The sequence below is a fragment of the Zonotrichia albicollis genome, chromosome 3, assembly GCF_047830755.1.
Source record: "Zonotrichia albicollis isolate bZonAlb1 chromosome 3, bZonAlb1.hap1, whole genome shotgun sequence".
NCBI lineage: Eukaryota > Metazoa > Chordata > Aves > Passeriformes > Passerellidae > Zonotrichia > Zonotrichia albicollis.
Window position 1 is genome coordinate 114,697,007 of NC_133821.1, and position 25,350 is coordinate 114,722,356.

The 25,350-nt window shown below is 37.3% G+C and overlaps 1 protein-coding gene across 8 annotated transcripts in view; it reads left to right on the top strand.

The window, feature by feature from the left end:
* KLHL32 (kelch like family member 32) overlaps positions 1 to 25,350 on the top strand; it is a 131,169-nt gene that overhangs the window by 10,492 nt on the left and 95,327 nt on the right. For 5 of the 8 annotated variants that reach the window (XM_074538538.1, XM_074538536.1, XM_074538534.1 and 2 more), the window contains 2 exons: positions 15,495 to 15,577; positions 18,050 to 18,254. In XM_074538538.1, the coding sequence (XP_074394639.1) occupies positions 15,555 to 15,577; positions 18,050 to 18,254 (228 nt within the window). In that variant the 5' untranslated portion in view covers positions 15,495 to 15,554. The remainder of the gene's footprint in view (positions 1 to 15,494; positions 15,578 to 18,049; positions 18,255 to 25,350) is intronic. The other 3 variants (XM_026791569.2, XM_005483981.4, XM_005483983.4) reach the window with 1 other exon arrangement.

Consider the following 25,350-nt stretch of genomic DNA (forward strand, 5'->3'; position numbering starts at 1 on the left):
AGTTCTTGGCTGCATTAGACACCTTACTGTCCAGAGATGGAAAAGGAGCAGTGAATGTGTGCTTAGAGTGCTGGATCATGTACAATGCAATGGCTCAGTTCCTTGGCAAGGTGAGGAGCAGTCTGTCCCCTGCAAATTCTCTGATTCAAATCCAGCTTTTTGTGTGTGTCTGCCATTTGATAAAGAGAAATCAAGCGCAATTTAATTATCGTCTTAGTCCTTGGATGTATCTGCATTATCCTTGGGCTTGGCCATTGGAGGGAAGGAGGGGGTGCTTCAGGCCATCTTTGTGCCAGTCAGCATTTTTTGGGCCAGTGTGTCTCTGTTCCCAGCTCAAGGCACTGATGAATGGCTTCTACTTGTTATCTCATTGAATGGCTTTTGGTCTTAGCATTGTCATTCTCAAGCATTCAAAGTCTAAAAGTCAGTTCGCAGACATCAGTAATCACATTTATTCAGACATTCCCCAGTAGGAGTCATAAGCCTGGTGTTAGATTATGTTTTCAGGCTTCTCTCAGTAATATTCAGCCCTGTAAACTTTTTTTTTTTTTTTTGGTGAGGTGAGAGCTTCAGGTACAGTTTTATTCCAGGAGAAACATTTGGTGACAGGGAAGGAGACCACCATGACTGGTTTATTTTGGCTATTTCAAAACTTAAAATGTTTATTTTCTAATCACAGCTCACCTGTGGTTTCCACAAAACTATTCTCTAGTGTTAGAACCTGTATTAGAATTTTCCTTCCTAAATCAGTCTGTGTCTAATTTTGATGTAGAAATTCAGTTGATATTAAGGATCCTGTCCCATAGAGGTGTACTAACAGTGATACATTTAAATTTTATTCTTTGCTGTGGTCCAAATATAAAAGCAACCTAGATAGCTTCCATGTGGGAATAGAGGCTGGGAATCTAAACTAATGAAAAAGTGGCTGGAGTAAAAATGATGTGGAAGTGTTCTGATACAGCTGATGTGGAAATGTTCTGATGCATCTGATTCTGATACAAGTTAGAATAATATAGGAAAATACAGTAATTCAGATTTCTCCCAAGCAAGTGAAATTTTTAAAATTTTGCCACATGTGTAGTATAGAATAATATTGGGTTTTTTTGACATAGGCAGTTTAATTTTATCACCATTCTTTTGCGGAGTTGGTTGTCCCTTTTGTGTCAGCAAATGTTGCTTTTTCTTGTTTAAAAGTTCATAGCAGCTGGAATCAAATGGTTTACTCTCAAATGAGAGTGATTATTAAGAAGTTAATCTCTGATCCTGCTGGTACCAGCAATATTTAATGTCTTTTAAATAATTTAAAATGCTAATGTGAGATCTTGTACATAAAGTGCACAGTTAAAGCAATTAATAATGTAAGATCTAGTCAAATGAGTTGTTTGATGAAAGTTTTCTTCCACTACCAAAAATATCCCAAACCAGCCAACACTGAAGTGAACACCTGTACCCAAACCTGTGTAATACAAGCTTGGTAACTCTGTGTTTTGCTAAATATATTGTGGATATTTCGATTTTAGTTAGAGCTTTGACTTCTTTGAGTACTTTAATACATTTTTAGGAATGAAGGGATTATGTTGGCCTTACAAGTGTCCATGAAGAAGAGATTTGGAGGAAGAAATCTCTTCAGGACTCTCTTTTAGAGTCCCAGAAAATATTCATTGTTTTCTGGGATATAGTAGTAACAGCAATAGGCCACTGTTGTCCCTTTGGTAATTCATAGTTTCATTTTGTTTTGATTTTCTGCTCTACCTGGCAATGTGGTTTTGATGGAGATGTCCTCTGTGGCCTCTAGGAGCAGCAGCTTTCCCAGATATCATAGTTAGCAGAGTTATCTTTCCAGAAGGAAAAATTCTTAGTGTGACTCAATTCTGGTGCATTCTAATTTGTTGCCTTAACATTTGTTTATAACATTACATTTAAAAGCAAAACTTTTATTGATTGTTGGAAGTTTATTCAAGATGCTTTAAATTGCTTGGATTTCTTTTGGTTGATGACCATCTGTTGGAAAACTTTGAAAATACCCTCACTGCACCTTAGTTAAGGAAAATAAATTCTTTTTGCTCTTTGTCAGGAGTCATTCAGGGCTCAGCTTACTCTCTGGAATAGGAATGTCTAGTGCCACTTGAGATACTGATGCAGAGGCGACTGGATGTCCTCTATGTCCCATGTCATCTTTCTTATCTACCCAGGAAGATGTCCTAGATAATCTACAGGGTCTGAAATAACAGTACATTTCTGTATATTATCAACTGAATTCAAGTCTTATTTGAGTTTAATTGGAAAGATTTTTTTTTAAAATTAAAGGTTTTTTAATGTATATATTGCTTACAAAGTATTATTTTTGGTTATCAAGTGAAATAATCATCAAACTTCATATACAGTAGTTGCACATGTATTGCCACCAAGTTTTCCTATCCTTCAAAAAAAAAACCTAAAAGGAAAAACTACTTGCTTATGACAAAAGAAGTGTTTGGTGCTACAGTACATTTGGTTTGGATTGGTATTATTTCTAGACAGGAGTTTAAAGGCAGTTCCAATAAATGGAAAAGACTGAAACTCATAAATGTGCCCTACTGGGACACCTAGCAGAGATGTGGAGGCATGTGTGTTTGCTATGGTTTTGATAGAATTTCCCCCTTTTGCCCCTTCTGCTTCCCTTTATGAGATAAAGTGTCTTCAAGAAGATTGGAATGTGGAATAAATAGTTCATATGGGACTCATATGCTCTTGCATGCTTGTAGTACATTTATAGTCTTCTCTGCTGTACCACAGAGAAGCTCACAAAGAACAGAATTGTCTGGGTTGGAAAGGACCTCTTGACATAATTTAGTCAAAGCAGGGTCAGCTAGATCAGATTGTCCAGGATGGTGTCCAGAAGTGTTTTGAATGTCTCCAAGAATGAAAACTCCACAAGCTCTCTGGGCACCCTGTTCTGATGTTTAACAATTCCTCACAGTAAATAGCATTTTCTAGTGTTCAGTAGGAATTCCATGTCTGTTAATGTATGCCCATTAAGTTATAGAAGAAACAGTGTTTTAACTTGAATTATAAGTAGCTATTTGTAGTACTTGGTGGTTTTTATAAGGTAATTATTGCCCTTAAAATTAAAAAGTAAATATTGTTTTAGAAACAAGGAAACAAATGCCTTTTTTATTTTTTCATCCTGCTTGGCACTGTTTAGCTTTCTCAAATAGGGTGGGATTCTAGTGATTGCATTCAATTCACAAACTTCAGTTAGGCATGTAGGTCTGTCTTAATTAATCATCTGATATTTGGTTCTAGGAGCAGTATTCACAAACCCTAGAGGCTTGCTGAACTTACCAGTTTAGTGTCCTGGTAGTGACAGATGCTTCAGAACAACGACTCAACAAGCTGCAAGTTGCTTGCATGTATATAAAGGGAAGAACAAGATGTCAATTTAACTGATAAAATCAGAAGTGTACAAGTATTAAATTCTTCCCTTCTGCTAGTAAGTGTAGCCTTATGCAGTCTTTTATAGGTGGCCTTGGGAATTTAAACACCAACTTGTTTTAAAAGAAGAGTTTTTACTTCTCTTTTGAAATGTAGCTTTTATTTTGTTTGGTTGGGTTTGTTGTTTTGTGGTTTTGTTTTGGTTTTTTGTTTGTTTAAATAATCTAAGAAGTATTGATGCAACATTTGCCTAAAAATGGATCTGAGTCTGTCTTTAAATCTGTGTGTACCCAAAGGATTTAGGTACACACAGATTTAAAGAAGCATGAATTCTTGGATTGTCTCTGAAAAGCAGAGAATAGAGCACATTTAAAAATCTGATGTTGCCAAGCAAGAACTTATATGTTTCTCTATTAACCTATATGATGGAGCTTAATTAGAGTGATATTTTTCTTTAGGAGAAAGGATTTCCTCAAACTGAATTTCTTGAGATGTTGTCAAAGTTATGACTCATGCTACAAATATATGCATCTTCACTGTGAGTTTTTTTAGACTATATTTCCCTCTTTATCTGGTATGTCCCTTCTGCTGTGAGGGAATTTTTATTTGTTGTATTGACACTGGGTTTTAATGACAGTGGTCAATATCAGAACATTTTCTATGTAGCTGGTCTGGTACATTGAATAAAGTCTGTGTTAGAAATGAAACGTGTTGAGTAAAGATGAGAGAAAAAAGATCCTATTTCAGTAAAATACTATAATATGAAATCTAGATTCTGGATAAATCCTTGGAGAAAAAGAATCCACTAACTCTATCTCAGCTTGGTCAGGGCATTCTGCTGTTTTCCAGCATATGAGGTTGGGTGTCCTGATGTTTTCCCTTGTGTTCCCAGCAGATAAGTGAACCACGGCTTCCTGTGGTAGGAACTGTACCATTCCCAGCTGGCCTAATGCTTCAAAAGCTCACACTCTGGCAGATTGTACTCACAGGGAGCAGGGAGAAGGCCACAGTTCCTTGAGTAAATCTGCCCATTGATATCTCTCTTGAGCTGAGAGCATTTTTCCTTCTAATATGGTAGGAGCTTTCTCCTTTGTCCAAGTAAGGTTTGTACAGTCCTGTGTGTATAGCAAAGCTCCTGCAGATTTTTGTCTGTGGGTGCAAAAAATCCATCTGACATTTTCAGTGCCACTTTGCTTATCCCAGACCAGGCTTATCTGTGTGCTTGTCTAGCTAGGCTCATTGAGGTTATAGCGGTAGCAGTGATTGTGTAACCATATTGCTGGTGGTGAATATAAGAAATCGTGGTCTTACAGTAACAAAATATGGACATGATGGAAATTCTATCTTTCCTAAAATACAAGGGTTTTTTTTGTGTTTTGTTGTGGTTTTTTTTTTTTTTTTTTTTTTTTTTTTTTAATCTGCAGAAGGCAGTGTAAAATAGGGTAAAGAGCTAGAAGCAGAGATGACTGTACAGGCTTCCCTGCTTATGGCTTTTGTGATTGCAGTGCGTGATAGAACTTGGAAACTGGTAACCCTCTCCACTCTCTCCCACTGCTTCTCACCCACAAACAGAATTTATCTGTAAATATTATTTATTCTGATCATCTAATTAGTTTTGCTTTTCTCTTTCAAACTAGATTTCTTTAATGCTTAAATCAAATATATCTTTTTAGTAAAGAAGTGTTTCAGTGGATCTGAGTTTCTTGTAAGGAAAAGGTCTAAATTAGATGGATTCACTTCAGAGCTCTAGCTAACTTCAGGTCCTGTCACTCCTACTTAAACTTCTAAATCAATTATGAAAAGCTACATGTAGAAATTCCTTTTATACTTGAAGGACCTTAAAGCTAAACAGTAATACAGGCATCCCTGTAATACAAGAGTTTATGCTGGAATGGCATTAGCCAGGCTTTTAGAAGTTTTGATGCAATTTAAGGGTAGAAAAAGGGCCCTAAGGGAGTTCAAACATTCAAGTTTTAAGAAGTGATGGAATTAGGAATACCTGTGCTTTTTCTTGTAGTAAGCTGATTGTAAGGAACTTTAGTTTTGGTATTGGAGCACATAGCTGTTTGCCTTTTCTAGCATTCTTAGTTTCATGAGCATGTAATCCTTTGACACTTTTTCAAAGGTAAATGAAAAAAATCTTGAAGAGCTGTACCAATTGAATGGAAGAGCATCATGATTGGAACCATTAGCACTAAGATAAGTAAACTGTCAGGAATTATTCACTATAATCCATCACAGTCAGCAGAAAGGGAAAGCAAATGTTCTGCAGCTGTTTCTCCACAAAAAAAAAAAAAAGTGCAAAACTTGGTGATCTTGATTTCTAGTCTAAAATCTAGGTGGAATAGGCTTTTATAGACATTGGTTCTTTTATTTGCATGCTTCTAAATCTGATGGTTTTGACATGCACACATTTTAGCCCAGGATCTTCCCTGCCCTTGTCTCTTTGCCTTTGTTCTGTGTGCTTTCCCAGTCTGCTCTCCTGAGCATTCAGTCTTCTTGTCCAGTAATTAGAATCATTCCCTGATGACCTCTGGCTTCTCTTCCTATGATTGCACTGTAGAAAAATCCATTATTTCTACTATATTTTCTCAGATACTCATCTGATTTTAGTACTGTGTACTATTCCCCTGTTTCCACTACCCCTTTGCAAAAGAAGAAGCCCAGGAAATAGCTGTAGCTGGTCTTCATCACCAGCTTCCTCCATTCTGTTTTTGTTTCCTCTTCCTACTTCTTTCCCTCTTGGCCTCATCAAAATGTGTTTCGTTATCAAGGTGAATCACACTCTGCCCAATTTGCTTAAATCTGTCAGAAATCTTTTCTCATAACAGGAAGGAGTTTGCAAATATCTTTGTTGTCTTACATTGAAAGAGTGGAGGAAAAGTCCATAAGCCAATTGTATATCTAGTTCTGAGGTCCTCAATACAAGGAATGATGACTTGTTAGAAAGGGTCCAGGGAAGGATCACAAAGGTTGTCAAAGGGCTGGAGCACCTTTCCTGCAGAGACTGGCTGAGCCAGTTGGGATTGTTCAACCTGGAGAACAACTTGGAGGCTGGCCTCACAGTGGCCTTGGAGTCAGAGGCTTTGTGAAGAGGAGGGAGACTGACTTACACAGGCAGGTAATGATAGGAGAAGGGGAATCAAGGTTTTACAAGGTTTAGGTTAGATGCCAGGGAGCAATTCTTTATTCAGAGGGCAGAGAGGTACTGGGACAGGTTGCCCAGAGAAACCTTGGATGCTCCATTCCTGAAGGTGTTCAAGGCCAGGTTGAATGGGACTTTGAGCCATCTGGTCTAGTGGACCCTGCCCATGGGAGAGGGTGCTTAAGGGCCCTTCTAACCCAATCCATTCTGTGATTCTTTGATTCTATATGGGGTAAAATTGATAGGGATTTTAGTGATCAGTTGCTCTATGACTTGAATATTTTTTCAAAATAGAAACGTGGAGGTCAGTGACCTGCTGCAGTGTTTTGATGTTTCTAGAGCTGTCCTGGAAGTACAAGCTATATGGAAGTATAGTTCTGCCACCCTGTGGCTACTGAAGGCCATTCTTAGAAGGTACATGTTTATTTAACTGCTGGTAGTCACAGCCTTTTAACTTCATGAAAGCTATTTCACAGAGGAAGTTGAAGGGCTATTGCAGGTCCCATAGAGATGTATAAACTCTCTGTGTTTTTATTGAAATATATATAGTTGTTCACTGGAAGTGCCATTTAGACACATAAGTGATCACCTCAGCTATGCAAGACTATACACTATTAAGAAATATCACTTTTATTAGTATTTTTATGTGATTTTTTAATGTTTCAGTCATAGATTTGAAAAGTTCATGTGACCCAATTGTTCAAAGTGTAGACTACAGTACTGTGTATTCCTATCTGATGTAGTCTATATGCAGATTTGAAGTAGTTTCAAAAACATGTTTATATATTTTTGACTCTTAATAATCTAGAAAAGAGTAATTGTTGTTTTCAATAAAAGCTTCTTGATAGTTGTGAAAGTTAAAAATCTAAGGCTTATCTGAGTGAGGTTGACACCATTTCCAACCACACCTCACTATTGTATGTCCCTTTCCATGTTTGTTTCTAGAGAGTTTTGTTTCTATCAGGAAAAATAATTATGAGCTTTCTAGTTAAATTTCTGTTGCATTCCACTATAAAACATTCTGACTTGCTTTAGAGAAACCTTCCACATTTGTGGACCTATTAGGGCAGATCCAGAGGAGGGCCACAAAGATGATGAGAAGGATGGAGCACCTTTCCTATGAAGGCAGGCTGAGAGCTGGGGCTGTGCAGCAATGAGAAGGCAGAGCTCCAGCGAGACCCTCTAGCAGCTTTCCAATACCTGAATGAGGCTTGTAAGAGGGTGGGAGAGGGACTTCTTACAAGAGCACGTAGTGACAGGTCAAGGTAAAAGGGACAAAAGGTTTTAAACTGCAAGAGAACAGGTTTATTTTAGATAAAGAATTAGGAAGAAATTCTTTACTCAGAAGGTGGTGAAGCACTGGAACAGGTTGCCCAGAGAAGTGCGGGTTGCCCATGCCTGGAAGTGTTTAAGGCCACGTCAGATGGGGCTTTGAGCAAACTGGTCTAGAGAGCGGCATCCCTGTCCCTGGCAGGTGATTGAGACCTAGATGATTCTTAAGGTCTCTTCCAACCCAAACCATTCTATGATTTTGCAACAAACATGACAAATTTTCTAAAAAAGTAAGTTTAGACTGGAAGAATGGGGTTCTTGGATTTTTAATCGAATGAAAATGCAAATCAAATTCCAAAATAACATGCAATTATACATTGGAAACGAATCAAGTCCCCCTGTCTTTTATTTCCTTTTTATAAGGTCTAGAGGAAAAATCTTGAAAGTGTAGTTTTGCAAAGTAATAAAGATTTTGGTTTGTGCCAGCAGTAGAAGGCCTTAAAACTAACCAGAGACCTTTTGACTTGGCCCTTAAAACAACTGTGAGCTCAGTGTATGGATTAGATACTTCATTTTGAGATTGCTTTGCATATTTGTTGCCTGTCTTTCAGAAAGATGAGAAAATAGGTTCATAGAGAAACAGAATAGTTTGTGTTGGAAGAGACCCTTGAAGGTCATCTAGTCCAGTCCCCTGCCATGAGCTGAAATTTCTTCAATGAGATCAGGATCAAGTTGTAATGTTGTTTTCCCAACCATGATAAATGAATCTGCTGGAAGTTATGTCCTGCTCCATTCAGCAGGTGAGTAATTAGCATCATGGCTTAAATGACAGCAACATTGAGTGCTCTGGAAAGCTAAGATGATAGTGCACAAAGGCTTGTTACTACAGTTGTATACAACTGTCATCTTTTCTCAAATGAAATGAGCGAAACTGTGTGCACACATCCTGGAAAGCAAACCTTATCTTCAAATTCACCAGACTTAATCTGTGTAGTTTCCAGTTAGTTACATGATTGTCCATGGTTTTATCACTGGAATGCAGCGACCTCTGTCTCAGGTGGTAGTTTAGGTAAAATGTGCCTAAGTTACACAGCTGACCATGAGCCTGGCTTTTTATTTTATCTGAAGGTGTATTCAGAAAATATCTTCTGAATGCTGATACATTGAGATATGTAAAAGATATAATGCCACAAAGAAGATATAAAGATATAAAGATGTTGTTCTACTCATACAGCCTTCAGTCTTGTTACTTCATTTTATGTTTTTGTGGCTTAAAATCTTAGTTATTCTGTGAAGTCACATGGTAATTTGGTAGTAATAGAAAATAAACCTCATTATTCTAATTGACTATAGCTGATGGCCTGAAGATAACAATGACCTTTCCGGTCTCACAAGAAACTAGTTTATAATTAATCAGAAGACTGTAACAGTTTGAATTTTTTGTGATTTTATTTTGTATTTATTTTGGTGAATTTTTTTTTGAGGTGTTTTGACTGACTTCTGTTTTCCCAAGCAAGTCCAGATTTTCAATTTTTTTCCCTTAATTTTGTAATTTACATTAAATCTAAGGGGTTTTTCAGTACTATGAAAGCTTTTTCTTTAAATTCACTGTATTGAGGCGCTAAATGAGTTGAGCAGCTTGTGTTTGAGCTGAGTGCTGATTTCACTGACAACATTGAGTAGTGGCAGAGTTTTTCTCACACTTGACATTCTTTAACTTTTTTTATGGAATGAGAAAAATATTTCAATTCTCAAAGATCCCAGTGAAAAGAGGAAAAAGTGTTGTCTCCCAGGCATGTGGGAAAAGTATGTTAATATACTCAAAAGAGCAGGTTTGCAGTCAAACTTTAAATCTGTTTCCAAGTGTTTTCCTTTTGATAAATTAATCTGGCAGAGATGTGATTTAAAAAAGTAGAAAATAATGTTCTCCATTATTTTCTGTGAGTAGTAAATCCAGAGTTTTGTTTCTGAAGAGACTCTGAGAGAAAGTGAAGCATGGCTTCAAGGGATGATTTATTTTGACTTTGTAAAACCACAGGCAGAAACAGAAGCTCCTGTGAATAAGGAGCCAAGCTAGAACAGAGAATTGCCATGGGTAAATCTTAATGGTCTAGTTCTGTATCCATGGCAGCCTCTGTCAGGATGTGCTGTGATGCCATTCTGGAATGAAATTGATCTAGTGTACTTCTGTTAGCTTCTAAATGTTGTATTTTCTTTTTGAAAATAGGCCAAATTTAAACATTTTTTGGAGCTGTCAAAGTGAAAATACCCATTTCATTGCATACAGATCCTTTATCTTCATGACTTATCCAGCTGGTTCAAAATTTTACTTTTTTGCAAGAAAGAGATCATGATCCCTTCAGATTTTCAATGCATCTAACTTGAAGTGATGTGGGTTTAAGTGGAAATGTTTTTCAGTACTTAATACTTAGTAATACACACTCCAAGTGTTTATTACTAAAATACCCACTTGGAAAAGGAGTGACTAAAGGGAAAGATGATAAGTAATTAAAGATAACTGCTTGAAAATGCAATATATCTTTAAAATTATTTATATATTCAGTATTTTTAGTCTTTTTAACCGGTTCTTGAGCATGTGAATTTAAATTATTTTCTATGTAAAGTAGTTTGGCATACAGCAAATTTAATATAAGTAATGTCGAGTTACTATTTTCTAACATAACAACAGTCATAATTAAGAATATTAGAAAATATATCAAAATTAAATATTGCTGTCAGAAAAGATATATTATTGGTACCCAGGGAAGTGGAAGAACACCCCACATTTAATGTGAAGTTCTATGAATCAATAGGTTTTTATGATTACTGGCAAGTAAAATGAAGTTCCATTTTCATAATAGCTACTTATGTGAATTGAGTTTAAAATCTGTGTTTAAATACTCAGGATTTGGCTTTATGGTTTGTGTGAGTTAAAATTAATTACTTGAAATATATTTTTGATAAGCAGCATTGTTTGAAGTAATGCGGTAATCGATAAACGAGTGGCTTTCCCAATTCAAAGTAAAAATTTAAAGAAACCAGAAGACTTTTCATACACTGGAGTGTAGGGGGCTAGAATGTAAGAAAATAAAGATAGTGTAGAAAGTAATCTTACCCCTAAGGAGCTGCAGCTGGGCCAATTATCAAAGATTAGGAACAGGCCTGACTTTAACAGGCCACAGCTGTGACAATGAGAAGAAGATGCTATAAAAGAGTGGGTGGCTGGTTGGGGAGGGAACTGGAGTCAGTGGCTGCTTTGTGAAGGAGAAAGGGTCAGTGCTCTGAGGAGCTGCCCATGACAAACACCAAGAGGGTATGGAACTTTTGTGGTAAGGAGACAACAGCATGGAACCCCTGCAATAAGATGACAACACAGGAGGACTTTAAAGGCATAACAGTACTTAATAATTCAGTGCCATTCTGTGAAGTTTAGCGGTAAACAGAAGATCAACAACTTTACTTGTGATCAGCTAGGTGAAAGTTGCTCTAAGTGGTCCCAGTGTAAGGGACTTGACAGTTCCCAAAGCCAGTCTCCTGTCACTCTGAGAGTGGCTCTGAAGCAGCAGGGTCCAGCATTGTGAGGAGTGAAGCAGTGGCTGCTTCAAGACATCTCCAGGGGTTCTTGGTACTTCCACCTCCCTCCAAACATGGATCATCACAAGAGTAGAGACAGCAGCATCTAGCTGCAGTGGAGATTTATGTATGTTGGCTGCTTGGATCTCAGTGAACAGTTTAAAAGATTTTTAGCTCCAATTTTATGTTGAATCTTTTCACAGTTAAGCTATTTTCTTTATGTGGGATAAAAGGTACCAAATGCTTTGTAATTTTCCACCCTGTCTTTTAAAGGCTTTCTGATCCTGGCCATGTTTGCAAGAGAACATTTCTTCTGCCTACAAAAGCATCTTTTAGTATCTCTTGAATCTTATATTAAGCTGAACTTTGTGAAGTGGTAGTTGCCTGTGTTTCACTTTGATTTTTCTCACTTTTTTATGTCAGTCTTGCCAGAATATCTGAGGAGGGTAGAGTCTCACCTCTCCCACCACAGCACAATGCATTACCTAGAGCCATGGAGGCAGTCAAATGGGGTTTTTCTGACTCCTGCATAGGTAGTAGAACCTTTGCTTTGCCCTAAACCTAGGCTGGGGCTCAGGGGGTGGGAGTGGGATAGTTTAGTAACTCCTACCTAAGAAGTAACTACCTTAGTAAAGAGTACAATCTTTTTGTCCAATGCTATTTTATTTTTGTATTAAGAACACATTTAAAATGAGAATTTTTAAATAATTTCATTTTTGACCCAACAGAAATAATGCTTTTATCATGTTTTCAGAGTTCACACTGAAGTTTATTGTAACTCAATTCTTATTTACTTAGAGCAAATGGGAAAATGATTGATGAAACCACTGAGGTGGTAATTATTTGATATAAGCTTTGATTATGAAGAAAACCTGCATGTTTTCAGGCATTATTAATAGATTGTCATTTCCATTATGAATATGCATTTTTTACTAGTTTGCAGGACAAAGGAAGCATAATTAAGGTGGAAGAAATGTTTCTTAGGTACCCAGTATAAAATGCAGAGCCTATTTATGCAAAGTAAGTTTTGTGATGATCTGGACTGTGGTTTGGCCAACTCTGTAAAATCAGATAAGTGAACAAAAAAAAAGGTTGTTACATCAAGGGGGAGGAAATAGTGAATTTTGGGACATTTAACTTATTTTCAGAAAGTAGATTGAATATGAATTTTATTTTGATCTCCTACACCCTTCTCCCCTTAATCTAATCTGTATTCTGGTGGTTTGTATTTTCAAGAATTAATCAAAAATATGTTCTTGCCTTCAGTTTGTTTCTAAATGACACAAGAAGAACAAATAAACCCACTAAAAGGATGAGAAATGGTGTAACTGAAATTCTTTAATGCCTCATGCATTCTGTGTAAACTAAGAACATGGTGTTGGCTTCTCAAGATTAATTTAAATGTACAAGATTTTTTCTGGACAAGGGAACATGCATTCTGCCAATAAATACTTTTGGATACTAAACTACTTTGTCTAATATTTCCAATCCAGTGTTATATCTGATTAAAATAAAGGAAGAAATACTGCCTGCTTAAATGCTTTTTTTTTTTTTAGTAATATTTGAACAAATAATTCCTGATTCCCTGGTAATTTAGATTAAAGAAGTGGCATAGCCTAACTGTGCAGTGGATGTGGCCCTTCATTCCAAGATTTCCTGAGAGTGCACAAAACCTACTGTTTATTTTGCTGTGTCATAAGACTGTGACAGAAATATGTATAGAAAGACTGACACTTCATCAGGCAAACAGAGCAAACTCTGTTTTGGTGTATTAGTTTGTCACAATAATTTTCATGGACAGTGTGGTTTCTATTGAATTGCTTACTTTTGAAATCCTTAGATACACTGTGTTTACATAAGGAAACTTCTGTTGAGGGTTTTTCTTTTTTCCATTTAGGAATGGTGCACCATTCCCTACCAAAATATGTTCTTCCAGTGCTAGCTAGATCATTACTAGTTTTATTCATTTGCAAATGTTTAATTTTAGCACTTTTCTAGGATGTGAAAAAACTAATGGAGCAATAAGGAATTAAATTTTACTTGTGAAATACAATATTATTGGCAACTAATATTCATCACAAAATCATAAAGAGTGAAATAATATATTTTCTTTTAAAAATACTTTTTGGAAATTTTAGCATGTATCTCAAACCTAGGATGTAATGAGCATTTTCTGTCAGGCTTATATTTTTCCTGTTAATTTCCAGCATTAAGGAGTATTTCACTATAACAGAAGGATTTATGTGGATTTAAAGTTTTCCATTTAAACCAAAAGTCTTATCCTTAAGTTTATAAACTAATCTTTTAAACCGATTTGATGACTTAAAGCAGTTAAATAGAAAGACAATAGTATGTCTTAAACATTCTAATGCAAGGAGTTTTCTTGGGTACCAACCACTGTTTATATAATGGACATGTATCCAGCTGTCTGAAATAGAAATAATCTCTTGGTGCAAATGATTTTAGAACTGTGCTGGCACAGCATATGTATACAACAGGTGAAAGTGCCTCCTTAATTTTTTTTTTGGTAAGAATAAATAATTCTTTCAAATTTCCTGTTATTGAAGATGTTTAGCTGCCTTAGTTCTATATGGCTAAATAAAATCTGTGCAGTACTAATTTAATGATTTACACACTCCTACATGGTATACATTTAAGTGAGGCATGCAGTGCTAGAGCTTTGGGAGAGAAAGAAGGGGTGCTGAATTTTAGGGAAGATTGATTTGTTAGGGTAAAACTACTAAATGCAGCATGGGACTGTTTGAATATCTTGTTAATTCTTTGATGCGTATGCCTTAATTATTGCAGAAGGAATGCTTTTCCCTGCAGGTCTTCATCCTTCCTCTGTTTACTCTCATTGCTGCTTGTGGTTGTTTTTTGTTTTGGTTGGGTTTTTTTGTTTGTTTTTTTTTTTTTTTTTTTTGTGTATGGGCTGGAGAATTTGGACCTCTTAAAGGTTGAATTTGTTCTCTATCAGTCTCTGGCAGGTGTAGGATTTCCAAAGGGCAGGCATCAGTATTGATGTATGGGTGTATACAAGAGCAGGTACATTGATCAGAAGTGGTTTTGCTTCCTTAGTTGACAATACCAACTTAATATGCTGTGTTTTTCTGTCTCTTGAAGGGTAAGGTGAATTGTCTTAACAGAGCTAGAATGATGATCATTGAGGGAGAGAGGGAAATCTTCTGAAACCACCATTGGAAGGCACTGCAAACCCATTTGCTTAGTATCCCACTGAATCATCAGCATAAGTTCTCTGTGACCTCACCCATCTGCTCTTTTTGGAAAAGAGAGAAAAATATGGAAATCTTTCCATTCTTCAGATTATACTGTATTGTAATACTTCAATGTTACTGAGTTACATTAAACAATTCATGTATGGTTAAAATAAGCAGTTAAAGGTACTTTTCTTTTTTGACTATTCAGTTAAAACCTATTTTTTTTTCTTTTGTGATTCTTATATGAAGTTGAAATGTCATGTTAGCTGTGCTGGTTGCTGCACCAGTTAAAAATTTGCTGTGCAGCCCTGTTTTCAATAACTTAGGTCTTCGGACACTTCAGCTGTTCTGTGTTTATTTATATGGTCACTTTAGTATTTTGTCTTTTAAAAAAAGAGCTGTTGTGTTTATAAAAACGATTGTACTATAGTGCTTCTATTTGCCAGAATGATTATAGCATCATAAAGCCATTTAGGTTGGAAAAGACCCTCAGGATGATTGAACATAAAAACTGTGTGTTATTCAAGAAAGTAAGCAAACACTGTTACATGCCTGTGGCTTGCTCTTCATGTTGAAGGAATTTTGGTACAGTTACTTTCTTCCTCATCTTTCTTCAGCTTTTTTGAAATTATATGTGTTCCTGAGTTTGTGGAAAGCATTCCTCAAGGGCAGCAGGTGCAGGACATTCAGATGGCAGGGTGTGAATCTCTAAGAAGGACTAGAGGAAAGGCCACTTTCCTTACAGAAAGACTGTACTCGGATCTAGACAGTGAAAGCTGCTTTTGAATTGCACATCCTGAAAGTATTGATCTTTAAGACTGAGGCTGTGTATGCTTTGAATTTTAATGTTCCTCTCCATTCTCTTTTTCTAGCTGGAACACTCACAGCTTTCTCTAGAGGATTATAAGTTTTGATATTCAGAAGACTGAAGGATGCCATCTGAGAGGTGCCTGAGGTATAGTACTTGGTAGTGTGTAGGAAGTTATTAACATTTAGGATGATGTTTACCAAAGATTCAGTTAAGAAAGTAGGAAAAAGTAAAACTACTAGTTTTGTTCATTAGATAGAAACTTGCATTATTAAATACATATCCATGTTATAATCTGCAAAATACTATCTTGTTGTTGCTTCTTATCTCAGGCAAGGAAAACTGCCTGGGATTGATTGGAGGCCCACAGTCTCTTCATACCTTATTTAAGCCTTAGTCTATAATTGGAATTTTTGATTGTGGAAGCAACTGGCATTTTTTGCATTTGGAATGGTGGCTGGTGATAATTTTGGGTCTGTGCAGTTCCACTTTTCGGGATATATTACTTTTCCAGTTATGTGAAATGTCTTCCAGTATTTCTCCAAATTCATCTTTCTGCCTTCCCTTTTGTCTCCTTCCTTGTGTAGCCTTTCTCATTTATTTGTACCACCCATTCTTGCAATAGAGAATTTGTCATTTATAATTTAATTACTTTCTGGGAGCAGAACATGGTTCTTTCAGACAGAACACTCTGCAGAATTTATTAACTGAACTGGTTTTCTGCAGAACTTTTCATTAGTGTGAAATGCTAGTGGTTCTGTTTTACAGAGTAGTTAACACTCTGATCTGGGAGCTCAGAAAACTCCCTGATATGACTGGGACACCTTATCATTCCAGTTCTGTTCCCCTTTCCCTGCCATGCTTGTGCAGCAGAAGAGAATCAGAACTTGCTTGCTTTTATAGCTATTAAATTTATCAACTGACAATATCATTACAAATAATCAGTCATGTTATGTTTAATTATTCTGTGTATTTTCATTCATAAATTCCAGTTAAATTGCCTTTCATGTGTATGCATTCTTCATATGTTATTAGCACAAGGGTTACAGGCAATTGATTTTTCACTTTGGTCACTGAATTGAAAAATGGATTATGATAGAACTCAGTTTAAAGTCCCAGATATGTTCTCTATTGAATGAAATAGTCCTCTGAAAAAAGCAAGAGGAATGAAGGTCTTGATTTACAACACTGGGAGAGAGGCTAATAAAAAGAGACGTAAAGAGAAACCATCTCAGGGTATCATTAATGTATTATACTTGCCCTGATTTTAGTCACTTTGCCATAGAAATTACAGACGAGAAATAACTGTTAAAAACATTTCTCTTGTGTTTAGCAAGTTAGATTTCTTGATAACTGTCATTTAGAATATGAGTTGGGTTCCACTAACAGAACAGCTGAAGAAAAAAGAGTAATTTGAATGAGTCCTTTTGAAATATATTTAGGGCATGTCCATACGTGAAATCTGAACTGTCAGAGAAGTAAAATTCTTCTGTTCACTGAGCACTCTGTTCCTGTGTTATTTCTCTTTGGCCAGCCTTCTTCTAGAAGTAATGTTTTAATTGTCTTTCTAAAAGAGCAGGTTAGATTAGAGCAAACAGTCTGCAAGGCAGGTCTGCAGGAGTTTACAGGTGCCTGAGGTGCAGGAGTAGGATAGGCAGAAAAAGGAGAATATCACAGCCACACAGCTGCTGCATAGTACATGTGTGCAGTGAATTACATGACTGTGCTGGAAAGATCATGAGTTATTCCTCCCTTTAAAAAAATCTTCACTTTGATATCTGCTGAGATGACTCTCTGCAAACTCACCTTATATAAACACACATGTGGATTCTCTGACAATTTAAATTTGTAGTCTCACAGAGCTCAAATCAATTGCATTGTTTTGTACCAAAGAGGATTTGCTGATATATTTTGATTTGTTTCCATTTTCATCAACAGTTATCTTGTCTCTTCCTTTCACTACAGAGAAAGGAAGCTGCAATCAGGCAGTTCTAGCCTGGATTATATGGGAAACTTACATTCATACATGGAAATCTTCAGAGGTGGAGAAGGCGTTGGCATTTTAAAATTGAGCAAACATCCTCTCCCTTCCCCCAACACAAAACAGACAATCAAAAAAGCACTTCAACTCTTCATAAATATGAATAGCCTGAAGTGGTTATTCAGACCATTTCATTCAGAATCAGACTTAAACAGGCCACCTGAGACCATGAGGCATCATACCTTTTAGTAGAACTTCTGGCATGCATACGTATACCCTCCTTTTCATCAGTCCTTCAGTTTGAACCACTTAAAGTTTTCTGGTGATCCATTGACCTAAGCCCTCTATTGTTCTCATTTAATCCTAAAATTAATTAATCCTGTGAGTTCAGCTAACTTCTGGTACAGGAAGTGAGAAATCAGAACCATTGATGTTTTTAAATTTGAGTATATAATCAGTTTTCATAATGCTTTGTTACAGTGAGCTTTTCTTCTGATGTCTGTGCTGTGTAAAGGTTTTTGCCTGACAGGGTTCATGACTTTTTTGCTTTCCAAGAACTATCAAACTTTCTTGTCTTGTTCTGTATTCCTGACAGAATGCGCTTGTTTTGTACTTTATTTTCTTTTTGTTTTTGACAGAGTCTTTCCCCTTTCCCCTCTCAGTGTTCAGGAAATGCTGACAGGTCAGAGGCTTTGTCAGTCTAGCTCCCACAACGATGCTGTCCTGGCAGCTCTGAACCAACAAAGAAGTGATGGCATTCTTTGTGATATTACCCTTATTGCTGAAGAGCAGAAATTCCATGCACACAAAGCAGTCCTGGCAGCCTGCAGTGACTACTTCCGAGTAAGTCCCAAGATTTTTATACTTATATAATTATATTAAAAATTGTCATTGTGGAGGATGGAGATAATTATAAATATCATATGGAACAAGATTTATATTTGAACCTTTGGAAAATGCGGGATTATTGCACACTCTGTAGAGTATACAACTTTAAATATCCATAGGAAAGAAATGTTGAGAACGTAAATCAGATTTTTTAATAATTATTTATGGTAAGTCTTATCCTCCCTCTGCCTCTATCAAAGATAGTCAGTGCACATCTTTCTATGAATGTAATGCCCCAGTAAAGGGAGAAAGTGGAAGATATTTTAGTATATAGAAATTTTTGTAGAACATGTGAGAGCCGTGATTAGAGGATGGTTGAGAGACTGAGGGAAGTCCTCACTGTGGTCTTCAACATCCTCACAAGGGGAAGCAAAGGAGCAGGCACTGATGCCCTCTCTGATGACCAGTGATGGGACTCGAGGAAACTGCATGAAGCTGAGTTGGGACATTGAGGTTGGATATGAGGAAAAGTTTTTCACCCAGAGAGTGTTTGAGCGCTGCAACAGGCTCCCCAGAGAAATGATCACAACACCACACCTGACAGAGTTCAAGAAGCATTTGGACAATACCCTTGGGCATATGATGTGACTCTTGGGGTGTCCTGTGCAGGGCCAGGAGTTGGTCCTTGATGGTCCTGGTGGCCCCTTTCCAAATCAGCATGTTCTATGATTCTGTGATTAGAGTATGGAAGTATGGGGTGAGGGAGTTTAATCTTTACTATGAGGCTGCTGAGGCACTGGAACAGGCTGCCCTGAGAACTTGTGGATGCCCCATCCCTGGAAGTTTACAAGGCCAGGGTGGATGGGGCTCTGAGCAACCTGGTCTAGTGGGAGATGTCTGTGGCAGCGGGTTTGAAACTAGGTGATCTTTACCCTTTCAACCCAAGCTGTTCTATGATGCCATGATAAATGCAATTTATTTCAACTTGAGATTGGATTTTTGTCAGATGTGAATGGTTGCTCTCAAAGAGGAAGCTATAATAATTTCTTTAATGTGATAAAACTTATTTTCAGAAACAAGTGTTTCCAAGATGTAAAATATTCCCTGGGAAATCTGATTCAGACAATTCCAGTCTAATTCCAGTCCAGAATTGGAGTAACTGAAAAATCATGTTTGCTCATAGGAAAAGTATCCTTTATATGAGGCAGTTCTACTAACCTTTATTACAATGTGCCCACTCAAAATGTTGGACCATCTGTAACTGTGTAGTTCGCTGGTATTTTTGAGTGTGAGTCATCCTGTTGTTAATTAGAGACTAAAGTTGAAATTAATTTAAAGGTCTATTTTCTCTTACAAAGTAAATTTATTAAATATTTTGTCTACACAGTAATTGTAGTGTGATGAACTTCGTTATGAGGATCTTTTTGTCTTGTTACAATAGTAATACAGTGTATGACAACTTCTCTATATCTCTGATTACCTGAGCAGGGTTTTTATCTTCCTGTCAACTCTCTCTGACTTTTGGTTAGAATTTAGACTTAATTTATTCTGTGTATTTAAGAAATGTTATTAACCTTGATGTGACTTTTGCTGTGATGGTGTTGAGCCAATTGATTGCTCATTTTTTGAGCTTATCTGCATGCTTATGGGTTCTGCTGCAGCATGGTTTGTACTGCCACGGTTGCTGATGTTGCTTCATCGTGATGCCCAGGCCCTGCTGTAACAGAGATTGCTTTGCATTTTCATTTCCTTTAACCCCAGTGCACAGAGAGGGATTCTGGACCTTTCTCCTTGTAGCAACTGCTATGTATACTTGCAGTTATAAATATAGCTCCTCTTCTGGTTTGGTTGAAATATTTTCATAAGGGTGCCATATCATCTGCAACTGTGACACTCTTTCCAGAGCTTATTGTTCCCTGTGCATAGAAACATCATGGAAAGAGCATCTCTGCCCAGTGTTTCAACCTCTGCCCAGTGTGGTAGAAACAGCCTCTGCTTTGGTCACTTATTGATTCATGTTGAGATCTGGGGCACTGAGATTTATCCTGTTATTTCCAGTTGAGTTACTTGGTAATGACTGGACAGTAGCTGCAAGTTAAAATCTTAATGCCCTTTATTGCTACATAAATATTTTTTGTTTTAAAAGCGTTGAGATTTATGCAGCATTGAGTAATGTGGTCTGCCTCTAAACTCTTATGGTTTAGTAGGATGCATTCTTCAGACTTTAGATACTAGCTATAAATATGGAACTCGTGCTTTCTGAAATCAGGAAAACAGGTTTTTATTAATAGACAAAAATGTTTTTTTAGAATATTGTGAAGTAAGATCTATTTTCTGGAGGAGGATGGCAAGAAAGTTACACTATGTTCCTAATTCTAATAATTTAGAAAAAGCAAGAGTCAATTAAAAAGTAATAATGTTTTGAGAGAAATTATTGATCTTTTTATATCTAGGGAGATTTATTGATATTTTTATATCTAGGGAGATTTTACCTAATTTGAGCTACTTGGGTATTCTTTTTCTAAGACTTAGAAGAATTAAGCTGCTTCTTCTAAGACTTAAAAGAATCAAGCTTAATTTTAGAGTTGGTAAAAAGAAAGAGGCATTTCCAGAGGATGATAAAGGAAAATAACAGATTTATTCAGAATAACATGAGTGATGATCTGGAAGTGCTGGATCTCTCTCAAGTGTCCATAAAGGCCAGAGTCACGTGCTTCAAACTTAGCTGTTGTTATTATTATATAACTTTTACCCTTATTTTTTTTTTCTGGAGGAATTCTTAGACAGAACTTTCAGATTTTCTGATTCTAACCCCAAAGTCATTTATGAAGAACTCATTGCCATGTGAAACTTGCCAGGATGGACCTACTGCTGGCCAAGGCTTAACCAAGCAGGGGAGGATAGTAGCACCTCTGTAATGTGTTAAGAAGGGGGAGAAAAAATTATTGTACAGTTGTTCAGAGAAGAGCAGGGTGAGAATATGGGAGAGGAACAACTGTGCAGACACCAAGGTCAGTGCAGGAGAGACAGGAGGTGCTCCACGTGCTGGAGCTGATGTTCCCCTGCAGCCTCTGGTGCAGCCCATGGTGAGGCAGCTGTGCCCCTGCAGGTCCATGAGGATGCAGAGATCCACTGCAGCCCATGGGAGATGCCCTAGCCAGAGCAGTGGATGCCTGAAAGAGGTCTGGGGAACCCTGGGAAACCTGTGCTGGAGCCAGATCCTGGCAGGGACCTGCAGATCCATGGAGAGAGAAACTCATGCTGGACTTTGCTGGAGTTTCCTGGTAGGACTTGTGACCCTGAGGGGAATCCAGGCTGGAGCAGCCTGTCCTTGAAGGAGTGCACCCCATGGAAAAGTGACCCACACGGCAGCAGTCTGAGGGGATCTGTTGCCTGTGGGATGGACTCACACTGGAGAAGTTCCTGGAGAGCTGTCTCCCCTTGGAGAGACCCCACGGTGCAGCAGGGGAAGGACTCCACGCCCTGCACAGTGGCAGAAACTGCTGGTGATGAACTGACCACAACCCCCATTCCTTGTCTCCATGCCCTGCTGCGGGAGGAGGGAGGGGTGGGAAGGAGGAAGAGGTGCAGGGAAATAGTTTTTAAGGTTTATTTTACTTCTCACTATCCTGTTCTGATTTTGTTAGTAATGACTTCTGTTAACATCCCAAATTTGAGTCCGTTTTGCCCATGGTGGTATTTGCTGAGTGATCTCTCCTGTTCCTCATCTCAACTCATGAACTCTTCATTATATTTTCTCTCACCTGTCCATTTGTGGAGGGGACTGAGAAAGCAGCTTTGGTGGGTGCCTGGCATCCAGCCAGCATCAGTCCACTACAATCTTTTTTCCAGGTCTCCAAAAATATGTTCAATTCTATGCAGGACTCTTATCAAAATGAATAATTTGGTTTTACTTTTTTGCCACCATTGTAAAACAGCTTCTGTAAGAGACTGGATGTTTGCTTTCCATGGAGGGTTTGTATAATTTTCTGCAGTGTTGTCCTGTGTCTACTTTGATTAAATTGTAGTGTTTTGTTGAGCACTATATTTTCTTAGAAATTGATACTTATGTCTTTCTTTTACTGGAAAGAAAAGTTTGTTAATGCTTTAGAAGAATACCTAAATGTGTGTCATTTTACAGACTGGGGCAATTGGAGCCACTTGTGTGAGGAAGAGTGGACAGAGAAGGCCAGAAGTTTCCTTATCAAATTTTTTTTTGAGATTATAGTTTGGAGTAAAATCTTTGGCTTTCCTAAGACAAGCTGGAGACTTGAGCTTCAGCAAAATAAAGGCCAGCCTTCTAGGGAACCAGCAGGCCTTACATTCTTCCTGTTGGTATAGTTAGTCTCACAGTTCCAGCTGTGCACAAACATTGAAGTTTAAATCCTAAGAGCTACTCCTGGTTTGGAAATTTGTTACATTTTTACACCAAAATTTTGTGGGTTTTCTCTTTATGAAAAAAAAGTCCCTTAGGGAATTGGATACAAAGACTCTGTACACAAAGTTAAACTGCAAGATTAGACACTTGAAATTTAGGAATTTAAATTTATTTTCTGCTCCTGAAGTACCTCTTCTTTCAAAATGTCTTAAGGAATATAATGTTTATCTCCATACTCTAAAAGACTACTATAAAGAATAGTAAACATCTATTTTATGTGTTTTTTTAAAGCAAGAAACATTATTTTAGACAAACTTTTCCATATTGACATGCTGTGATTTGCCGTTTGTCTCAATCTATTGCACTGAGACAAGGCAGTTGAGTTAATGTGTGTAACTGTGATAGCTCTAGCAAGCTAAGTCATTTCCAATTAAAAGATTCCTCTGCTTTTTTCCCCTCTGGGAGCAAGATGAAATGTTACTGCATGACTTCATTAGTAGGCATTTACAGTGTTGGCAGGTGATTATATAACCTCAAGATTTTCTTCTACAGAAAGCATTGGTTTTACAGTCAGAAAAACTCTTCTTCCCTGCTTTTCATTTGAGTGGGTTTTTAGTTGCAGGACTTTGATCTTTCTCAAAAAGATGCAGATTTTCCATATAATTTAGATGAGCAATTATATCAGTTATCTGGAATAGATTTTTAAATGTCAATAATATTCTGGTTCTTTTTCCACAAGGAGCATGCTCAACTCTTAGTAGAATTTTTCTTATCTGAAATGAACTAGTGATAATAATTTTGCACACAGACTTTGTACTATTAACTGCTGGTTGGTTCTTAAGCATTTTCTTCTCAGGGGTTTTCTGTGCTCTCTTTCCTGCCCGTTGTCAGATAGTTTCCTCCTTTGTCCACAACATTGTTCATATTTGACAATATATTACATTGTTTCATGATAAGGTTAGGGAATTAATTTTTATAAACCAATCCTTGAGGATTGAAAGGGTGCTTGATGCAAATAGCTTTTGAAGTCCTGTTCTATTAATCATAAAGAGGAAAAAGCTCTCCCTGATATGTCTTAGAGATAGATCTAAAGACCTAGTTCTGAGAAATCAGGGTTACCTGCTGCTTTTGCAGTATAGTGTGATTTTGTCTTTCAGTATTTTACAGTTGCTGTGTGTCAACAGAAAAAAACCATTTTCTTCCTTTCTACCATACCCTGAAAGTAATGCTACTTAGAAATTGTTTTTCCTGATAAGCTTTAATAATGTAAGCTCTTCCCATTGGGCCAAATCAGCTCTGTTCTTCCAAACAAACAGTAGTTCTGCCTGTAGTCCTTCCCTAGCCCCAAGCCCCATGTGGATGGGTATGGCTGCTTCTGAACTTCCTTCCTGGAACACAGGATAAGGAGCAATGTCCAGAAATTTAAATAAGAGAAGTTCCACCTCCACCTGAGGAAAACTTTACATTGGGGGTAGCATAGCCCTGGAATGGGCTGTCCAGAGAGGTCTTGGATCTGTCTGGTTTTGTGAACATGTTACTTATATGCCCCCTGCTGAATGTGAGAACTTCAGTGCTGCTTGCTTCTCATTAGAAAGAAAGGAACTTGTCTAAAGTAGGAGGAGGTCTGGAAAAAATTGAGTTAATTTACTAGAATATTATGAAAGTCTAAATATAAATTAGAATGTTACTACTAATTATTCAGTTATTCCAGCTACAGTTAAATGTCAAGAAAGCTGCACATTCCTTCACTTCTCAAAATATTGTTTGATATAGGCACTTGTTTTACTACATTAAATCAAAGCATTGGAAGTAATATAGCATAGACAGGTGTGAGGTGTCTTTTATAATGTTCATCTGAACAAACTTTTATTTCTGCAGTATATACAAAAATGGTTTGCAAACTTTTTTAAACTTTCTAAATAACTACTTTAATATTCTTTTGAAATGAAAAAAATGGAAATGTATCTGGGTTATTTTATTTTGTTCATCCTCATCTTTGTATTTAATGAGTTTTTGTTCTGTGAGGCTCTGAAGCAATTTTTCTTTGCTGCAGACAGAATTCCCACAGCTCAGCAGCATTGGTTCTGACAAAAACATCTACAAGAATCTTCTCTTTTCTGAATTCTCTGTTCAAATTCCCAACAGTTTTTATTCTGCCTGCGTAAATATGTTTCTGTTGAAATTCTCATAGTTCATGAATGAATTCATTGCAATTGTGTTGGATGGCAGACAATATGTGGTGGTATCATCTTGGGGTTTTTTTTTTTCCTTTTCCTTTCTTGAAGAGCCTGTATGGTAAGTGTGTGCACCATGGCTGTGTATGGCAAAACCAGCTCTGCAGTTTGTGAGAAAGGCCATAGCAGGCTGTGGCTCACTGTCTCAGATTGGTGTGATAACAACATGGGGTGTTTGACTACTGGATGGATGCATTCTCTCACTTTAAAACCAGGAGAGAAAGGAGTCATTACAGCCATGTTCCTCTGGCTGTCCGTTTTCTTCACTATGTTCTTTGCTTGCTTCAGGCTACCTCAATTCAGTTTTGCAGTGCTACCATAACAAGTATTTTGAGTTTTGGCCAGGCTCAGCTACATTTCTATGTGGCTTAGTGTTTGCCCATGGAAACCAATTTATTGGGGCAGGTCTGTGGCAGAGAAGCGTTTTCTTCTCAGTCTCTATAGTCTGGTAAGGAAGTTTCAGAACATTGTTGGATGCAGTAGATGCTCTTGTATATCT